The sequence below is a fragment of the Lathamus discolor genome, chromosome 4 (assembly GCF_037157495.1).
Source record: "Lathamus discolor isolate bLatDis1 chromosome 4, bLatDis1.hap1, whole genome shotgun sequence".
Lineage (NCBI taxonomy): Eukaryota > Metazoa > Chordata > Aves > Psittaciformes > Psittacidae > Lathamus > Lathamus discolor.
In genome coordinates, this window is record NC_088887.1 from 107,807,017 (window position 1) to 107,828,162 (window position 21,146).

General features: G+C 36.7%; 1 protein-coding gene across 4 annotated transcripts in view; it reads right to left on the reverse strand.

Moving 5' to 3' along the window:
* Positions 1 to 1,777: 1,777 nt before the first annotated feature.
* NUP58 (nucleoporin 58) overlaps positions 1,778 to 21,146 on the reverse strand; it is a 35,426-nt gene continuing 16,057 nt past the window's right edge. For 2 of the 4 annotated variants that reach the window (XM_065678514.1, XM_065678513.1), the window contains exons 12-16: positions 19,917 to 19,999; positions 17,020 to 17,221; positions 11,061 to 11,159; positions 8,183 to 8,278; positions 1,778 to 3,830 (exon numbers count right to left, since the gene is read on the reverse strand). In XM_065678514.1, coding sequence (XP_065534586.1) covers positions 3,661 to 3,830; positions 8,183 to 8,278; positions 11,061 to 11,159; positions 17,020 to 17,221; positions 19,917 to 19,999 — 650 coding nt within the window. In that variant the 3' untranslated portion in view covers positions 1,778 to 3,660. The remainder of the gene's footprint in view (positions 3,831 to 8,182; positions 8,279 to 11,060; positions 11,160 to 17,019; positions 17,222 to 19,916; positions 20,000 to 21,146) is intronic. The other 2 variants (XM_065678516.1, XM_065678515.1) reach the window with 1 other exon arrangement.

The window sequence follows — 21,146 nt, forward strand, 5'->3', positions numbered from 1 at the left end:
GGGTGGAGGTTGCATGTTATAGGTGGGTCAAGGCTCCACAGACAGTGGCAGTGGGTAACTGCTGCCTTCCAGAGCTGCTGCGGGCATCAGCTCAGTGTCACTGCCCTCCCCAAGCCCAACTGCTCACCTTCATGAGAAGTTGTAAAATCTCCTACTGTGATACTTTAACCATCCACTGGAGCCTGGAGATACTAGCCAGTGTTGAAAGGCACTTACTGTGAGGGAATAGGGAAACAGCCTGACAGTGCAATCCCAGCAATTAGTCCAAAACCTGCCTAATTTATCACTGAATAGTTTGTGCACAGTCAGTTCTTTGATCTTATGAACCTGAATAAGTTTTAGGGAAACAGACTTTTATACAGCATATGTTATTTATGCTAAACAGCATGGATGGGGTTTTCTATACAGTTACTTCTAATTTCTCACTAAGAACCTAAAAGGTGCTTCCTTCATATCTTCTGCTGAAACATTCCTGGTATTAAAACTAATAACACACGAGAGCCAATATGACTCACTCTGGATATTTTTTTTCCGACTGTGAACATGAGTTTCAAGCTGGGAAAAAACAGAGAATTATCACTAAAAAAGAGGAGAATAAAAGGCCATTAAACCTCTTCCTGAACTTTGTCTTAATTTTTAAAATGATGCTATAGAAGTAACTGAGGTTCAAAATGCAGTTATGTTAAGAATACATAGATGGGGCAAGGGTACAGCTGGGTTTGGATTTCCTGTGGCAAGGAAGATACATGAATCCTATTCAACTGCACTTTATTTGAACCTCCTCCCTTCCCAGTCTGCAATGAAGCAGTAAGTTTGATAGTATCTAGCTAGCCAACTTCTCAGGAAGAAAGACAAGTGTGAGTGTAAAGAAAATTTTGAGATGCTGGACCAGGATGAGAATCATGAAGCAAACAATCTACGGCACAATGCTATCCTACCTCCTGCTGTGTGCACTGTAGAGAGAACAGTGAAGAAAAACCAAGTTACTTCTAGTAAGAGGTCACAAACAAGTTTACACCACAGCTGTACAAGGTAAAACTAATAGAGAACCACATCCTACACATATGACTTCCGTCTTCCTCTGGTACATATTTTTCTTTCTTTACAGAAAAAATAATCCAGACTTGATTTCATTTCATGGTGTTTTAAGTACAGGTCACCTTTTTACCCTGCCTTGTAGAAAACCACACCTTGAATGTATCTGTATTTTGCACTCTAATTATATTAGAGGTCTTTAAATTGAAAATTATCCTTTGACACAGCATATACAATGCTGATCCCTGAAAGTCACGGCTAAAGTCAGCCACCCAAGTAATATTCTGGGAATATAATTACTCCAAATCCCATTTTGACTTTAGTTTGTACTCCAGCATATGGCTATTCTACTACACAATCATTTTTTCACATAGGATAAATTAAGGACATAATTGTTGCCTTCATGTGAAAAGAAACAGAATACAGGTAACCCAGAAGGCTCCCACTGCTTTTGAATTTCCAAAGCCATGCCTAGTCCTGTGTTGCATTACAGCATGATGCGGGTTTATACAGCACACTGTAAAGAGATTCTAGACAAACCCACAACACAATACCCCCCTTCACCTCCCCTCCCCTTTCAATCCAGAGACCAAGGCCCTAACTTCAGCAAGAACAATTTTGCATTATATAAATTCTAGGAAAAACAACTGTACATATTAGCTGATGATGTTTTTGTTTCTCCAGTAACACAGGAGAACAACAGGAAATTATATTTCAAACAGGCAAATATGTATTACAAGGATCACAGCATTATTGTTTTATTGTTCGCACAATGCTAAGTTGCACATATGGACAAAGAGTACACATTTAGAATTCTTTTCACAAATTAATACATTACAAGAGTCCAGTGGTTTAACATATTAACTATTAAAAAAAGCAGTAAGGAATACAAACATTATGGTTTTGACTGCAGCCCAGTGAGTTTTAGAAAGGGTTAAAATCCAAATAAACTGAAAACTTTATTTTTCCAAGACATAAAAACCCCACATTATACCCTTTCCTAAGGGGCTGCTCACAAAGATGCAATAACATACAGTTACAAAAGTGAAGAATTCTGTGCTCAGTTTCCTTTAATTTTATCAGATCAAGTGACAAACTGAACATACGTCAAAGAGCGATCACTGCCGAAAGCAAACATTTCCAAAACATACTACAGAATGGTAATAACACTTTAAGAGAAAGCAAATGACTTGGTACTAGAAAATAGTATGCACTGTAACTGCTTTAGAAAAAAAGGTGCTTTTGTGAAAATGATTATGAATATCCATTGGATGCATGTTATATACAAAACTTCTACATAGAAAGCAACTCAGCTCCAAAGTTTCATGTTCACACTTCAACCTGTATCTTTATTTGAAAAGGTTCAATGGATGATTATTTCCTCGTTTTCACAGCTATTTCTAGTGCACATCAAATGTGAGGTTCTGCACAACAAGCTATGATATTGTAACAGGCAAGGTTCATCAACTGCTGTTGCAATAGCTTTAACGTTCAAATTACACCATTTTCATCCTCCAGTCTCTAGCAGTAACTGTGCCATACCTCATACTGAAAGCAGATACGCAACTGCTCTTAAGACAATACTAGCAGAGCTGATGATAAGCTAGTAAATCAACTCTGGTTTGTAACAGCTAATTCAGGTTTTCACTAGAACAGCATATCCTATCCCCTTCAATTGCAAGGAAAAGCACATCCAGGCTGACAACTCCCTGCTTGCACAAAGACCATGCTGCATCTTGAGCTTTCAGCTGAAATGCTGTGATGCCCTACTGCTCAGCTCCAAGAAAAAACAAAACCAAACAGTCTGGGAACATTACCTATGAAATGTCTTTGTCAAAATCTTGGATTCTTCTTTAGAGTTGGCTGCTAAATGGGTCAAGAAAAAGGTTAAAAAAAAAATCCAGCTATTAACCATTATTTACCAAACTTTATGAAATAGTAAACATTGTATTTCAGCTGGTTTTGAACAACAAAACACAAGAAGCAATGATGACATAGCCCAGGACCCACTATTTGAAATTCCTAGGAACATCAAGATGTGGGACCACGGAGCAACACTGAGAAACAAAACACACAAAGAAAAGGAGACCTGTCTATGTGGCAAGGTTTGCACATCTGTATTTTATACATACATATACACATACATATACACACAGATGTGTGCACTGTACTGTATATATTTACATCCATATACACAAAACCACCCTGAAGTAGATTTAAAGGCCATATCCAGGAACAGAAGATATGAACTCTAGTATTTGTACTAGAATATATTTTATCTGTACAAAAACCCAAATATGCATATATTCTTATGGTATAAAGCTTATTAACAAAAAATATTCTGCTACTAACATTAGGTTACATAGATGGTTTTACAAGATTCTTTAATAACAATGCAGTATAGAATATTTCTAAAACTAGGGCTAAAAATAAAAATACATAAACGGGTTTCTATTCACAAGAAAATAGCTGTTCAATACGACTTCATTTTGTATTTCAGACTAGGGAAAAGTAGCAAAACTTTTATAAATCTCCTGGGATGCAATTTAATCAATGCATCAATCTAAAAAAATAGACTTTTCAGACGAACAAAGTTGATTCACTTCCCCTTCCCTTTAGGGGTGCCTATCTTTTCCCTCGCTTGTTTCCAGCTGGAGGTTTCTTCAGCTGAAGAAGCTGCCCTCCTGTCCCAAAGCCTGCAGATGCAGGATTAGATACCCCAAATGTCAGGCCAGCTGATGCTGTGATGCCAGGATTGCTGAAGTTAAACCCAGATGTAGTCGAGCTGCCAAAGCCTTATGAGGGAGGGAAAAACATTTTAAAACATAAGTTATATCAGGATTGCAAACTTGTTCTCCTTGGTGCTACAAACACCAGCCACTTTATTACCCGTATTTGTAACATTTTATACTAACATGGATCTGTGACAGTATGCCACATTGCTAACACACCTGACTTGCTATGACAACTCTGATCTTACAGCACTAACACAGTCTACCTCAGTGGTTGTAAACAATTATATCCTACATCGCAAGTCTCATACAATTATCCATACAACAGTAGCACCCAAAAGTCCCACTGAAACTGTACAACAGAAGAACTGTAGCTTTTCAAGTTCTCAGTCGAAACACATTCTACATGCATAGGGTGGGAGGGAAGACAGAAGTACAAGCAGACCATTGCCCACCCGCTTCACTTACAGCAGGTAAATGGCAAAGCTGGGGTTGGAGCTCCCAGCCATGTGCCCTGCTGACTAGGCTACCTTTACCTGTCTTTATAATGTATGTGGCACAGACCACACCTTAAATGAGGTCCAGAAAAGGCTCAAAATCCTAATCATAGAATGGTTAGGGTTGGAAAGGATCTAAAGATCATCTAGTTCCCACGCCCCCCCCACCATGGGTTGTAAAGAATGAAAATACTAAATAAAAATGGGACTCATTCACAGGCAAAAAACCCCAGTATATTCTCAATATGCATTACTTAACACAGACAGTTAAAGGAATCCTTTGGTCACATCAGTATCTTCAACTCAATGCCCAAGTACTTTTGAAACACAGAAATCAAAACCCAACTGGCAGTCCCATCAGAATTCCAAAGTGGCTCTCACAAGCCTGTTGTCTTCTGTTCTCTCACTTGCTACTGATGCTTTGCATCAAGAACTACTTCAAAACGAAGTGAAAGACTTCCTCCTGCAATGCCTGCACCTGGGTTACATACCACATCATCTTGTCAAGAAAACCCCTTATTATCCACATTCCAGTAAGTGCTGTCCTTCACACTCGCAGTTGCCTGTGCAGAACTCATTGTCAATGTAATGGGCAGGCAGATCTTGAGTGTGACTATAGTGACACTGTTCATTTGGGTCTTGCCTAAATTTTGTGGACTAATTTCTCTCATCCTAGTATATAAGGAGTGAAGCACATGCAACTGTTCCTACATTTCCCTGTGAATTCTAAATCCCAAGTAAGATTTTCAGAAGAATAAACTTGTTCTACATCAGGGAATCTCATGAATGAAAAAGACTGGTTTCCTATGGCCTTTGTATCTAAAAGCTGCTCATAGTTACACATGGATTGTATTCAGAATGTCCCATAACTCAAATTCACCACCTTATTTTCCTAGCTCTTTTCAAGCACAGGATTCAGAAACAAGATACAACTATCACATGATAACGCAAAGCAGAATATTGTCTCAGGATCCTCTAAATGTTATCTAAGAAATGGGGCATATTAAAATAAAAAAAAAATATATAATCAGGCTGGCTTCAGGCATCAATTCAAACCCATTTACATATGCTCAATAAAACTAAACTAGAGATCATATGGAATCCAGATCCATATGGCACTGGATTTTTAGATATAATAGATAAGAGTTAACGTGCTTCTGGGCTACTATTTTTCTATGGAGGTTTCAAGTCCATAATCCCAGTCTAGATCAGGATTTCATGACCACTTGATTTCATAAGCACAAAATGACAGGAATGACATTTACTAATTTATACTCCAGGTTACCATGTTCTGTAGTGAGACTCTAGAGATAACTGAAAACAATCATAATTTTATTAGGTCCAACTCCTTCACTGCTGAAGAGACTGGGGGCACGGGCACCATGACAAAGCCTGGTTTGAGGAGTACAGTGAAATGTCTCTGCACACCACCAAGTTAGTTAAGATAGAATTGCTGCTTTGATTTTATACCTCAGCACTGGTGGACAACTGATCCAAACAACTAGTTTTCTAATTATATTTTTTTAATATATGAAAACCTAAATTATGTACTTCATAACTTAGCAGCTTGAAATGCGGCAATATATTATTTATGAAACTATAACTTAATATAGGCTCAGGAAAAATGAGCTACAGGATAAAAATGTAAGCAGTGTAAGTTTTTCACTTGTTACTGATATTAAGAAAACTAAGCAAAACCAGGTTGATGCTTAGACCCTGCGTATTGCAAAATCAGTGATATTCTATCAAGAATTTACTAGGGTGTTATACATCCATGGTACCCAGCCATCTTAGTAAGCTATTTCCACCTTACAGAATCACAGAATCCCAAGGGTTGGAAGGGACCTCAAAAGATCATCTAGTCCAACCCCCCTGCAAGAGCAGGGTAACCTACAGTACATCACACAGGAACTTGTCCAGGCGGGCCTTGAATATCTCCAGTGTAGGAGACTCCACAACCCCCCTGGGCAACCTGTTCCAGTGCTCTGTCACTCTTACAGTAAAGAAGTTCTTCCTGATGTTAACGTGGAACTTCCTATGTTCCAGTTTACACCCATTGCCCCTTGTCCTATCACTGGATATCACTGAAAAAAGCCTAGCTCCATCATCCTGACACCTACCCTTCACATATTTGTAAACATTGATGAGGTCATCCCTCAGTCTCCTCTTCTCCAAGCTAAAGAGACCCAGCTCCCTCAGCCTCTCCTCATAAGGGAGATGTTCCACTCCCTTAATCATCTTTGTGGCTCTGTGCTGGACTCCTTCAAGCAATTCCCTGTCCTTCTTGAACAGAGGGGCCCAGAACTGGACGCAATATTCCAGATGCGGCCTCACCAAGGCTGAGTAGAGGGGGAGGAGAACCTCTCTTGACCTACTAACCACTCCCTTTCTAATGCACCCTAAGATGCCATTTGCCTTCTTGGCCACAAGAGCACATTGCTGGCTCATGGTCATCCTCCGATCCACCAGGACCCCCAGGTCCCTTTCCCCTTCACTGCTTTCCAGCAGGTCAACCCCCAACCTGTACTGGTACATGGGGTTGTTCTTCCCCAGATGCAAGACTCTACACTTGCCCTTGTTAAATTTCATCAAGTTTCTCCCCGCCCAACTCTCCAGCCTGTCCAGGTCTCACTGAATGGCAGCACAGTCCTCTGGTGTGTCAGCCACTCCTCCCAGTTTTGTGTCATCAGCAAACTTGCTGAGGGTGCACTCAGTTCCCTCATCCAGGTCATTGATGAAAATATTAAACAGCACCGGTCCCAGCACCGACCCCTGAGGGACTCCACTAGTCACAGACCTCCAGCTAGATTCTGCGCCATTGACCACAACTCTCTGCCTTCTTCCTTTCAACCAGTTCTCGATCCACCTCACTACTTGATCGTCAAGCCCACACGTCTTTAGCTTATCTATGAGGATGCTGTGGGAGACAGTATCAAATGCCTTACTGAAATCAAGAAAAACTACATCTACCGCTCTAATACAAAGCTTAAGGTACTTCATAAATCTGACAGCATAACACAACACTAACCAGGGAAAAAACAAAGCAAAATTAAAAGCATGGCAACTAACAACATGCTCATCCAAGTGAATGCACTAATACATACCAGACATCTGTTATATTTGTATTAACAGCAGTTAAACATTTTGCTTTTAAAAAAGAAACATACTACACCAAAAGCCAATCCAAAGAGAGATGATACTCCTTCTACCTGCCACTGAAGAAAGACTGTAAGAGAAACTACAGTAAGTTATTGGCTTTAGATGAAAGCTACTGAAGTGACTAAGATTTCAGAAATCCAAGTTAAGGAGCAATTGCATCTGTATTTTCATTTTCTCATGACCAATAAAATGAAACCAAAACCCAAAAATGAGTGGTACAATTTCCACAGACAGGTTTTCAAAGCAGTTAGATCAATGAATTATGGATATATACAGACATACACTACCTATAATCTACTATTCAAATAGAAAGGATAAGCAGATAAACACTTTTAAGGAAACCTGGGCTTCTAAATAGTAATTCTAACTTTACTTGTAAATACAGGAAGTCAAATTACTGCTGTATTTGCCACAAATTGCTACATTAATTTCAATAGGTTATAACTGTATAGTCTATGCAGTCAAGTCATAACTGCATTTCTGTGCCTCACACTGCACCTGATCCAACCTGATGCATCTGATCTTCTGCTTCCATTCCTGATTAAACAGAGACCATAAACCAGGAAAAAAATAATACTATCTACCTAGGAGACCTTTAACAGTACCCTAAAAACTCTGCGAATAGTTATATTAATGGTTATATACACATGCAACTTTAGGCACATTTGTTTCAGTAGATTTCTCAGACTTGATTGCATCAGCTTCTTTATAACACTTTTTGCTTTAAGATAAACTTGAATTAAAGAGAAAGAAACCAACCTGCACTTAGACTTCCTGATGGTTTACTTGAAGTTCCAAACCCAAATGATGATGCTCCTGTGGCACTACTTCCAAAGGCAGAGCTACTTCCAAATCCTAGGAGAATAATAGTAAAGACATACAACAAAAAAATTACAGACACAGCAATTAAAGACACACATGTTTTGGGCAAGTATTCTAAAACCAAACAGAATCTTAAGCCTTATTTGGTAAGCAAATATTCCTAAGATTATTGCCTCAATAGTTTTTTGTTCTCAACACAGCACTGTGTTAAGAAAACAGTGCAAACAGGAAGGCATCGGAGAAAAATATGTCACACAAAATACAGAACTAAGTAAAGGAAAAGCTATAAGAAAAACCTACAAAAACAGGTGAGTAGACTATCAGTTTATGAAATTGCTATTGAATTGCTGTCAAATTGACAAGAAAATGGTAACCAAATGAGACAAACCTAAAAATTAATACACAGGTTATGACTTCTATGGAAAGCTGTAATCTTCATCAATGATAAAAAATTAATTCTCCATGCTTAAAGATTTTCTTCAGTTTAGGAAGAAACCTCAAAATAAATACAGAACAGAAACAGAATGTCACAATATTCAATGTGAAAAATCGTCACATAAGGGCAGCCATAAACATACAGCTGTACTAAAACTAATTCTGTTAATTTTGTAATTGACATTCATAATTCATAATATAAACTTAATTATTTCACATTGTGAGACCCCCTTCAAAGCAAAATTAAGTTGGTATTTGATGTTTGAGATGGATGCCAGACAGGAACAGAAATATATCCTCCGATTTTGGCTGTCTGAAGAAGTTTTTATAGAGAACACTATTTGTATTTGAGGAAATTATGCCCTTAAGTTTCTAATGTCAGAGAAAATACCTGTATTTTACTGAAAATTGAGCTGCTATTTATTTATAGAAGTAATTTTTAGATTTTAAAACAAGTAAGGACTGGACACACTATCTGAAGCAGTGTTCTCTATTCTTCCACAGTTTTTAAATCAAGTAAGTTTTAAGGGTATATAATGGCAATTATAATTTGAATGCAAGATAGTTTATTTAAATGATACACTCTTTGTCCCACCTAACTTGAAATTATTTACCAATGGCCAGGATACGATGACTGCAAATGTCTAATGAAGCATAGAATCTATACGTTATATATCTTATACACGTAAATGTAAAAGCCTGTGTTTATCACTGACAAAAAAAATAAATAAAAAAAAAATCACAATTTCATGGAAAGAGCAGATTTTCCCAATTAAAATCAGATTTCAAGAGTATACATTAAAAATTGTCCTGTTAAAAAAAAATAAATCCCTAAATAAAAAAAAAAACAAACCTCCAAAACAAAAAGAACCCCTTACTCTGCCAATTTGTCACCAAGAGCACACCTACAGGGTAGTTTGCATGTATCTTTTTATTCTTCTACATTTGCTTCTATCAGCTAGCCTTCTTGGTTTGTCAAAAGGTCAAAACTTTGCAAATTAAGAGCAAGCAGGTGAAATGCAAACAAATACCCTTCTAAGCAGAGAACTAGCAAAAAGAACACAATTTAGGCCTCTAAACTAGAAGCAGTTGTCCATCAACTTAAAAGAAAGTGTGCTTTAATTTACATTGTAGACTAAAGATTGTTTATATATGTTCACCAATCTTGCTAGCCTCTTTGTTGAAGAAGAATAATGTTATGTTGTTTTTTTTTGTTTTTGTTTGTTTTGTTTTTTAATAAGGCATTTAAAATATTGTGGAAATGACCTGGTAATTCAGAAATACTTTCCTTTTACCCCACTATTCTCAGTTATTTTTCCTGTTTAGGTGTACAGACTTTCCTTTATCTGAAAAGGAACTTAATCTGATGAGAAAATATACTGGTAAATTTAAAACCAGTTTCAAGACGATTATTTAAGGTAAAATTGATGTACCATTCAAGTTACATCATCTTTCCAATACTGAGTGATGCATAATTATTTTAAATACAACACTGATTCACATGTTCAGCTCATAAAGAGGCAAAAACATAGGGATGTGGACCGAAGCTGTGGAGATGATATAATAAGAAAACCCACAACACATTATATTTGTGCTCAGCAGATGTAACTATTTCCTTTGCATACAAAAGCTTCAGAGGACACTAGTGTCTTCTGACTCGCACCGTAGGAACCTCTGACCTATATAGATTGGAAATTTATACACAGATTAGATTTTAATAATCATTAAGATTCTACTTGTACTTCTAATACTGAGAATTCATTACATTTAAAGGTCTACATACTTTTTTTTTATCACCACCTACTCTCTTACTGTCATGTGTCCTCTTGGAATACATCCCCCATCAGCACTATTAACATTTTGATAAGTAATTTCCCTTCACTTTCAGATGTTGCTTTTTCAGCTTTAAGAGGGATTTCTTTTTCACAGAATGACAGCTAAAGCAAGCATGCTTCAGCAAGCAGGATCCTGGAACGGTAGTAATTTTTTAGCATTTATTCTTATCTTAGTCCAAGCAGAAATGAATCCTCCTACAGTCAAAAACTGTACATACAGGTGAAAAACTTCTATGGAGTAGCTACAGCATGATCCAATGTCTCAGGCGCCTAACTTTCATATATGGAAAATTAAGTCAAGTTGTAGTTACAAAAGGATGTACTTGAACAGAACTTCTACGAGATTACTTCATCCTGCTCATTCTGGGTTTTTACAATAATGGCTTCTCAGCCTTAGCAACTCCTTCTGCAAGGCATGAAGAAGTCTGGGAAGTCCAGACTGCCAAATTTTAAGGTCTTCCCTGAAAGAGATCATCCTCTTACTGCAAGAGACTCAGATGTGCAGTATAATAATTCAATGAAAGATTAGAAAAGTTAAAGTGTACCTCCAAGGCTTGAAGAACCTAAGCCACTTGATTGCAAGCCAGTGCCAATACCTGAGCCGAATGGCGTTCCAAAACTAACTCCCAGAGATGGCTGTGGCCCTGGTATAAAAAAAATGAGAACAAACTTGCCTTACTCTTTTATAGTAAAGAGGTCCTTTATTTATTTATTCAAGTATTTTATAATGTGAACATCATTGTTTTCAACAAACCCCATTAAAATCTCAAACTTCACCTCATCAAAATTCCTCACTTAACTGCCCCTATGTCCACTTGGTAAAAAGCTAAGCCACTGATTGTAATAAGGTGAAACTCGTCAAAGCAAATAACATAAAATCATTTAGTATTTTTAAAAGTTAACCAGTCTCACCTTAACTTTAAAACATAAATTAGAACCTTGAGACGACTCATAGGTAACAATATTTTGGAATCAGAATAAGGGAAAACCTTTGAATTAAAAAGGTAAGAACTGACACTAATGTAAACAAAGCTACATTACCAGAAGTTAATTTAATAAATAGGAATCTTCAAAACTACTCAAATATTCCATCCAAATTTAAACAGAACACTACGATAAAAAACAAGACAATGACTTTATTTTATTAAATTTATTGTTCATTTTTAAGCAAGTCAATTACACAGTAACATGACAATTCAATTCTTTTGCACACAAGTAATAACGGAGTTCTGTCAAGCTCTGCTACATAACACCATTCAGTAAGGTAAACCAGTCAAACCACCTGTTTAAATAAACATTTACAAAAGGCACAGTTCTGTGTACCTTAATGAATTAGATACATTCAAAATTTCAGAGTCAGAGTTTGTCCCATAATTTAAAAAAGTTGACAGTACTTTCCCTGCATATTCACGCTAAAATGCAGGACTGTCAAAAAACATTTTCAGTCTGCCAAGATGAAATTTACAGCCTCAGTTCCTTTGTTCCCTTTTTTTTTTTGACCCCTTAATCTTGGAGAATAAAGAATCAAGTTGCTAGCCCATCACTAACACATTTTAAAAAAATTCTGATAAATACTTAATAAATTTTGACAGTTTTCACAGTACAATCTTATATTCCTGTCTTTTTAAAACAGTTTTCAGTGCACTAAAAAGTTTAATCATTGAGGATAAAACACAGTGCCAAACTCTTAATCCACAGACATTCACACCTTTCCCCAAGATAAAGTATGTTCAAAGATGGAGAAGGTTATGTATTGTATCTATGAAAGTGGCGATTTAAATATTGCTATAAATCTCAGATTTCAGTCTTTTTCCTAAATCATTATCACATTTGGGCTTCTTTTAATTCAAAATTTCTTCATACTATGAGGTTTCCCATTACTAGGATTTATCTAGAGTTTTACAAAGTAACTATTTCCAGCTTTTAAAATCACTTCAGTATTTGAAGATTTAAATGGAAAATCATTTTGAATCAAGTGAAAGGCACTGTATGTTGAAAAGTAACATTTTTGCCAGGAACACAATATTCTTATGTGATCCAAGCTGAATGATATCTGTATTCTCAAAGTAGTGCTAAACTAAATTTTAAGGACAACTAAAGTTGTTAGCTTTCACTCTCTGCTTAGCAGGGAATGGGTTGGGAAAACCAAACTATTTTTTCAATTTAAAAAGTATATCAGATGTTGTGATTACAAATTTTCCCATTAATTTCAAACTAAACTTGTTTACATCCAGTTTAAATACTGATACACCTATCCCTAGCAGCTCTTTAAAAGAAAATTGCTATCAATAAAAAGAAACAAAAAAACTACACAAGTCAGTCATCTAATAAACTAGAAGAACCCCAAAACAGATATCCAGTTCCTTCTCAAGTGCACAGGTTTCTATCTCAGTAGGAGGCACTGTTAGTGGAAGACCTTAAAACAAAACAATACAGTCCTCCAGGCAAAGCTTTTTACCAAATGCAACATTTTTTTTAGAGCCAGTAAAAAACACCTCAGATCACATAAAACAGGATCTTATGCTTTAGGTTAACAAGCTTTTCATTGAGCAACAACATATATGATATTTGTTGATTTTGTACCATAACGTTCTGAAGGCATCATCATTACTTACAGTTTTTGTAAGTAAACGTAATTTTCAATGGCACAAAACTAGTAATAAAGATTCTTCAATGCCAAAGGTACTAGCAATCAAACAAAAAAAAGTGGCACTTCTGGCTCTTATAGGTATGAGACAAATTCATTATAACAAGTATTTTAACAGATTAAAACTTGATATAGATATATTTGCCATTTCAGTTTAAAGAACAGGACCCACTACGATGAGCCCAGACAGGTCAGCCAGATTTCCCAAAGTGACATTCTGCAATTTTTTGAAATCACAGCTGGTCCTAACAGTGAACAAATTTAATGTCACAACTTAGATCCAATTCTGACACAGTAACACACTGACTAACTTTAACCAAGGTTAGTATCAAATCACACGATAAAAAAATTTAAGTGCTATGAAGATTTCAGCATTCTTTCCCAGGAGCACTTCAATCTCCTACTAAGTCAAAGCTTAAAGTGTGCTAATAGCTTGATAATGCTTTGACTAACTCTGCACTTCACAAGTTAAGGAGAGAGTACCTAAGTTGTTGTGGGGGTACTTTTTTTTAGAGGAGGAAAGGTGAGCTTGAAGAAAAGCATTTCTTTAAGACAACTTTGTCCCATTTCAGCCTCACACATTCACAGCTCTTGGTTCACTAGGCTTTAGTTTCCTTTAAAATCTTCTACTTTAGTCCCATCAATAATAACAGGTAGACTAGCTACCTCATTTTAACTTCCATGCTGTTCAAGATTGTTCAGGGAAGGTGAAGGTGAGGCACTTGGCTGCTACTGCGCAATGCATGACCAGCCTCACTGCTACCAATAAAGCTGTGCTCAGAGCAAAGTGCGAAACTAGCAAGAAAGGTTGTGTGCAGGCAAGACTTCAGCATAATTACAATAAATCTAGCTTCAAAAAACTGCACAAAAATTGTGCTCCAGTGTGCACACCATGGTCCTGGTGTCCTGATTATCTATCCCAGGAGACCAATGGAGTGCATCTTTGCTCCCTTTTTTCCATATGGCCAGGATCTACTGGCTTTATTTATTTCAAGAGAAGCCAGACATGCCTTGGCATACAGAGAGAACATAAATAGGGTGCATATCTACACCCAGGAACTGGGGAAACATTCCCTGATCCCACAGCTTAGATGTAGGTAATAAACTTTTGACTTCTGAACACATATTTAAAATAAATTATTTAACTTTTCCAGAGGAAAAAAAACCAAACTAGTAACTAACCCTAAATTAATCTTACAAAATAGACTTAACCATGTAAACATCAAATATTTTTTAAAAAGAGACTAACCATCCTGATCCCACAATACTGGAGTACCGTATAGCAGATTTTAGTCAAAAACTTTAAAGCCCAGATTAATTTGTTTTATTCTTATCTTCAAGAACAGCAACAGCAGGTCAAGTGTTAGACATTCCCTACCCCCCTTTACATATACCTCATTTTGTAGTCTTTTCTCTCATAACCTCCTACAATCCTTCATCTATCCCAATCTTCAGGATCTAGATCTTGCAAAGAAATATGCATGACTAACTTCTAGCAGATAGTTTATCAGCCATAACATAAGGTTAAAACATGCAAACACTGGCACTTTTGCTGCAGCAAATGGCCATCTGAAAACTCAAAAAAAGAGGAGGCAGTATTTAAATACTTAAAGTTCCTGCAAAACTGGAAGAATAGATTTTTCTTTTCCTCTAAGAGTAAGACAAAAAGTGGCAGCCTTAATCTGAAGCTAAGAAGTTTCAGGTAAGTTGTTAGGAAAAAGCCAAGCACTGAAATCAGTCATTTAGGAAAATTGTGAAACTTTCCTTTCTAGCAAGCTTTTAAGACTTTAAGATAACTCTGAAATAGTTCAGGCCTGACTAGTTGTGCTTTTCAGCTAGAGGAACAGAAATGATGACTTCAAGACACATCTAACCCCAGTTTTTAAGAGTTTTAAAGTACTCTTGAAGTGCTATTCAAAACATTAATCTACCTCTAGTTCTCCAGATCTTCAAGTGAGTTGCATGGAGGATAACAGCATTCCAACCCAGTAAGTAGTAGACCAATTGTCTACATTTGTTGGCATGCTTACCAACTTCTGTTGGCAAGTTAATGGCTTTGTTCTATCTGCCTCACTCTTATAGTTGGCGTATTTGTGGCTTTTGAAATACACTGCCAAAATAATCAACCAAAACCCTTGCCCCAAAAACCAACCTACACACACTCCCACTTGCTCCTTTCACTACAAAATACCTCAAAGTACAAAGTCACCTTACCTCAGGTGTATTGGTACAGGTAAATTCTGCCTTTCCCTCCCCTCCGCCCCTCTTCACTCCTACTTTTAAGAAAATATTCATGTTGTGCCATAAGCGGCAATTTACTGAAGTTCTCTTGAATCTGGACTAATAAAGAAATGCAAACCACTCACCCCAATTCATGCAAATTGCATGTGTAACTTTAAATGTGATGTTCTAAATATAAGACTTTCATATACAAATAATTCTGAAATGACCATGGAGAGTATTTAACAAAACAAACATGAGAAGGAAAAAGATGAAGGGAGAGGGAACTACTTTGGCAACACTAAGCTGCACAAGCCACACTTTTATCTGTATTAAAACCCCTGAAGCATGACATTACGTTATCTCATGTTTTCTGTTAAAAAGTCAGACTCTTGCAGATCTCACTTTTACAAAATTTTCATAGATTAACATAGCAGCAACAGGAAGACTGGGATCTATGATGGAAATCTAGAAAACATTTCATAACGACTTCAATTTTTTTTTTAGTATTAAAAATATTTGAGCCTATGTGTTTTTTAAATCCATCTCCTTGCTGTTTAGAAGGGCCAGGGCAGGAAGCACGTTATATTTTCCTTTTATGGAGAAGGCAAGGGCACCCTAGTAATTTGTCAGACTTAGGATGGTTGCTGCATGGTCTCTAAAACCATTCAAAATATGACTGCTACTGTAACACAAGAGATGGAAAATGCGCTAATATGACTTCCAGTACACTTAAGATAAGAAACATTTTAGAAAGTAGATGGTAGAATGAAATTACCTATGATTTTCATAATTTAGTGAATATCCATGTTCAAGTAAAATTAAATGGATTTTATCTTATTTCTGTTAAATGATTAGCTATCAATTCAACTCTCTACATTCAGGAATCCTCTCTGAAAAGTGTTGGTTAGTATAACAATGTTAACTAAGGTGCCTCAAGTTATCTCCTTTGCCGTACACATCCATTCTGCATTAGCGGTGGGTCATGCGTTTCCTCTGTTTTGGTCTTTCTCTTACACACATGCACAAACAGAACCACTGATCCACACTACTTTCTCTAGTATTTATTTGTAACAGCAGAACAGCCAGCAAAAACTGCTCCAACATCACCCTGACAAAAGAGTTAGCTATAGAACAATAAGTCAGGCATCTGTCTTCCTACTCTAGAGATGTTTGCTCCACTATCCTTCCTGCTCTACAGCATTTTTCATTTTACAGTTCCAAAGTGCTATATAAAAAAAATGCATTATTAATTTTACATAAGAAAAAGGTAATACGCATTTAGATATTCTCTCCTCACCATTTTGAAATAATTTACTATAACCATACAATTCTGGAAAGAGGCTATAGTATGAATATTCAGAGATGTTACTGAAGAGTGGAGACTCACATTCCAAGGGGTAAGTTAGAACAATACAGTAAATATCACTAATACAAGTAAATTCACAAGATTAAGTATCTGCTGTATAATTATTGCTAAGTCTACCCTGCATGTTTCTATTGGCTATGTTTCAGTAACTTTGATCATCACAACGTTTAGATTTTTAGTCTAACACAAAGGAAGACTTCATAGAAAATTTTACACAAATTTACTACTGTTGTCACACTAATAATCTATAACTTGAATGCACTCAGACCTGTAGCAGGCTGTTGCTGCTGAGTAAGTGTTGCAGCCATCGCAACGGCTGCTGCATTTGGTATGTTGCTGAAAGGGGTTGGTCCAGTGGTAACACGTGGCGCGCTCTGCCACTTCTTAGCTTCTGTTCGTCTTGCCTCAAACACATCCATGGCATCTCCCAGAAAGGTTTTCCTGTAGCCAAGGTATTGGTCTTTGAGCATCTGAAGGGGTGGGGGAAGCCATTTTAGTTCAGTGTATTTGACATAAAACCTTAACTTAATAAGGAAAGAAATGTTAAGTTATTCATAACATTTCCTAAAAAAAAAAAAAAAAAAAAAAAAAAAGAGGAAAAAAGAAAAAAGATAAAAACAAAAGCCCCCACATCCTAAAAGGACCTCTTCAGGCTATGAGCTGGAGAGAACTGGTTTGCATTGGCTACAGCCAGAACAGTTCCTTAAATTCTGCAAGGCAGTCAAGCATAACAGTAATATACTGAACAGTACAAAGTCCAATGCCTTAGAGTTGATACAAATCAGCACAATTCAATTTGTATCACTGTACTAGTTGATAAGAGGCAAAATACAGCCACATTACTAGCTTATAATATAAAAATACACTCTTCAGCACTGTCCTTTCTGCATGTAGTCTGCTTTTGCTCTCTTCATCTTCACCCATATTTCTTTCTTAATAAAAATTTGAAGGAACTACTAGAATTTTGGAATTCACTCATTTCTGATCCATTTCATCAGTGATGTAATGCAGTGGAAATGCAATAGGTCATTCTGCTTTCGACTAACAAGTAGCCCACAGCTGTTGTGTCGTGTTCCCTCTCCCCTTGCCTATATGCCCTTCCCTCGTCTAAATCCACTTCATGTGGAAACACCTAGCTTGGCCTGTTCATCATGAGCTACTCCCGTCTGTTGCAGATGAGGGAACTAAGAATACCTCAGATAACATAAGAATAAATGGCTTCAATTAAAGAATTCATTCCATCTTCTAACAGAGACTCTTTAAATGTAATAAATTTATTAAAGCCGGAATAGGTTCAACTGAATTTTACAGAAGGCATAGCAAGTCCTGTTTTCCTAGCTAAGGATACGTTTGGTTCTGAGAAGCCTACAGTCCAAAAACTGACTTAGATTTAGGATTACAGGTATTCGAATCCTATCAGCAACAGTAGGAAATACAGGGAGAGAAAGATGACTCATTATCACACCAGGAGTGCTGCCTTTGGCAAAAAAAGGCATCTGCAGAACTCTTGTGAGATGTAATACAATGCCATACTGACTGACAAATGCCATTAGACATTGTAGAGCAGTTCTTAAGACTAACCTATGCAGAATAATTTAATGACATTCTCTACCTGAACTGTACCCAAGCACATTCCATTCTTCACTATCCTTAGATACATATCTATATGTTCATATATTATATGCATATATTTAACAACCAGCCCTGTGCAAAGATGTTTCAGGCTGTATTTTTCTATAACTTCAGACCTTTGAATCAAAGTGTATGTGCAAACCAGAAAGCCTACTTCAGACAAAAGAATGGATTGTGGTCACAGGTCTGCCTTCACAAACCGTATCACAAACATCAAATAAGGCAGACAGCAGTTTCAAAGCTGCTCTCCTCTCCTATCTGATAAACTAAACTAAATAGTCAGAATGACAGATCCACTTAAGCAATAAATTAATTTCCTGATTTTTGAAGCTTTAGCTATAATAGTGTCTCTCACGGTATCGGCTTTCATGTCCAGATTAAATCTCAGAATTTCTCCAAAGAAAGAAAAATCTTCAAACCACCCCCTGAATCTCAGGCAATAGGATACTTCAAGCTGCAGAAGTCTTTCATATTCAATCATGTTGCCAAGGTACTGAAGATACTATTGCTTTTACTTGCATACTAATCCAGCTCTTCTTACTGAAGAGCAACAAAAAAAAACCAACATCACACAGACCACTGCAAGAGTTTTAGGCTACACTTGGATCTCAGAAGTGAAAAGCCCAAAACACATCTGGGATCCTCTTTTGTCTAATTCTGTTGAAATGATGGAGGAGCTGACATACTCTGTATCTGGTACCACAACTGAGTTAACTCAGCACAAACATCTGATGGCAGGTAGCTGTCAACCAGCAACTATCCACACTTACAGAAGCAACATGATGCAGTGCAAGCAATTAAATTAATTCCCAATTAGTTCCCATTAAGGAAAACACTTAGCAGAAACAATCCTAAACACTTGTACTTTTCTCCAAGGGGTTCTGAAGATCATAAAAACTATTGACTGCAAGACACAAATTTTCTTAGTACAGAACTGTAACAGGGAAATTCAAGCTGAAGCCCATGACAGTAAAACCAAACCTAACCAGGACTTCTGATACATTAGCATTTTTTCCACAGTCCTCTTTATCTGTACATATGACTTTCCACAAAAGCCAGGTTGAAAACGCCAGAACACAATTCTCACCAAAATTCTTTGATATGTCAAGAAACCTTACATGTGAATGCCTAGCTTTTTGTTACCTATTTGTGCAAGAGCAGATTTAGACCACTTTTGCTTGAGATCAAAAGGTCATTGGGCAAAAAGCCAAACACGTGAGCATGAGCTCAAAGACAGACATTTCAAAAACTGATCAGTAATCAGAAAGGAAAAGCAGTCAAATGAAAAATATTTTGTAACCTAAATTACTACATTGTTATCATCCCTGTAAGTAAATAATTTTAATTAGACTTCAGATGAACAGAAGTTACTTTTTCAATCAAAGCACTTCTCCAGGATAATTATGAACATTTTTAAAGCAGTTAATTTAACAGAAGGGAAAAAAAAAATACCTTAATATATATTATATTTTCAAAAACTGACTCTTCATAGTTCTTTCACTAAATACACAAGAACACATGAAAACAACATACCTTTACATTTTCATGTATTGATTGAAGTTGTGCAGCTAATGCTACAAATGTTTGATAGATTTTCTGCATTGCCATAGACAAATCTGCAAGAGGCATGTAAAATATTGGTAAGTGACAATTGTACTACAAGTAGTCCACCCAAAACTGATACAGCACAAAGCACATAAACAATTTCATGAGAACAAGCTCATGTCTATAGAAAAAAAAAAGAAAAGAAAAAGGTTATGAGCAATTGGGTGGCACAAGTCACCCAAGGCCTGCTTTTTGAAAGGGCTTCGAACTTGCTTTTGAGAAGTACCTTTTTCTCAGACTTATTTTTATACACATGCTAATGAGTTTCCTATGATTTTATCATTCAGCAAGCCTGAAAAAAATATCATTTAACCTAACTTTGTCTAATTACACAGGAACATTTTACTTCACTGTTTTTTTACGTATAGTTAACTAAGATTTTCTTATGTCTGTGTGCATTTCCCACTCTGAATTAAAGCACAGTTAAGTGTTCAGTTGATTTTACCTAAGAGAAAGCAGTAGAACGGAAGCTTTACTTACATTTTAAAGACATCATTAACAAGCATCACAGGAACTCTTACTCTAGCACTACCCACAAGCACATCAGAGAAACACAATGGAGAGCTTCTTGCCTACATAAAGTCTTAATATTTAGGATTTTCTATTTCCCAAACAGATATGCAACTGTTTTCAGTGCACTGACCCAACTAATACAAACTTTGGGATTAAAGGGGAGATCTCAAACATTTTGACAAAAATTAAGAATCTGCTGATAAAAAATATGCTTTTCTGAACAAAGAACTGAAACAATGTACCGAAGTGGAGAACAGAAAAGTGCTGAACAAGGAAAGTGCTCAAGTGTTTTTCCACTCTGAAAATATCAGCTTCTGCATTTCCTCTGAAGATGTGTATAACCTACTGAAATGCAAGTAGTAGCTATCAAGTTCTTGAAGATGGCGTAGGTCTACTACCAATGATTCTTGAACTGAAAGGTGTGCCTCTCCATAAGGGAACTTCTCCATTATAATTTGCATTTCTTTCTGAAAAAAACCCCACCAAAGCTATGGAATAAATCTCATGCCAACTTGCAGGTCTGTGGAGGCAGTGGTACCTAGGAAGGCTGGCCACTAGTTTCCAGAGTCTGGACGCAATTTACTGACACTGAATACTAGACATTTAAAAATTTTCAAGAGATTCTGGGTCATGGTTTCCCATATG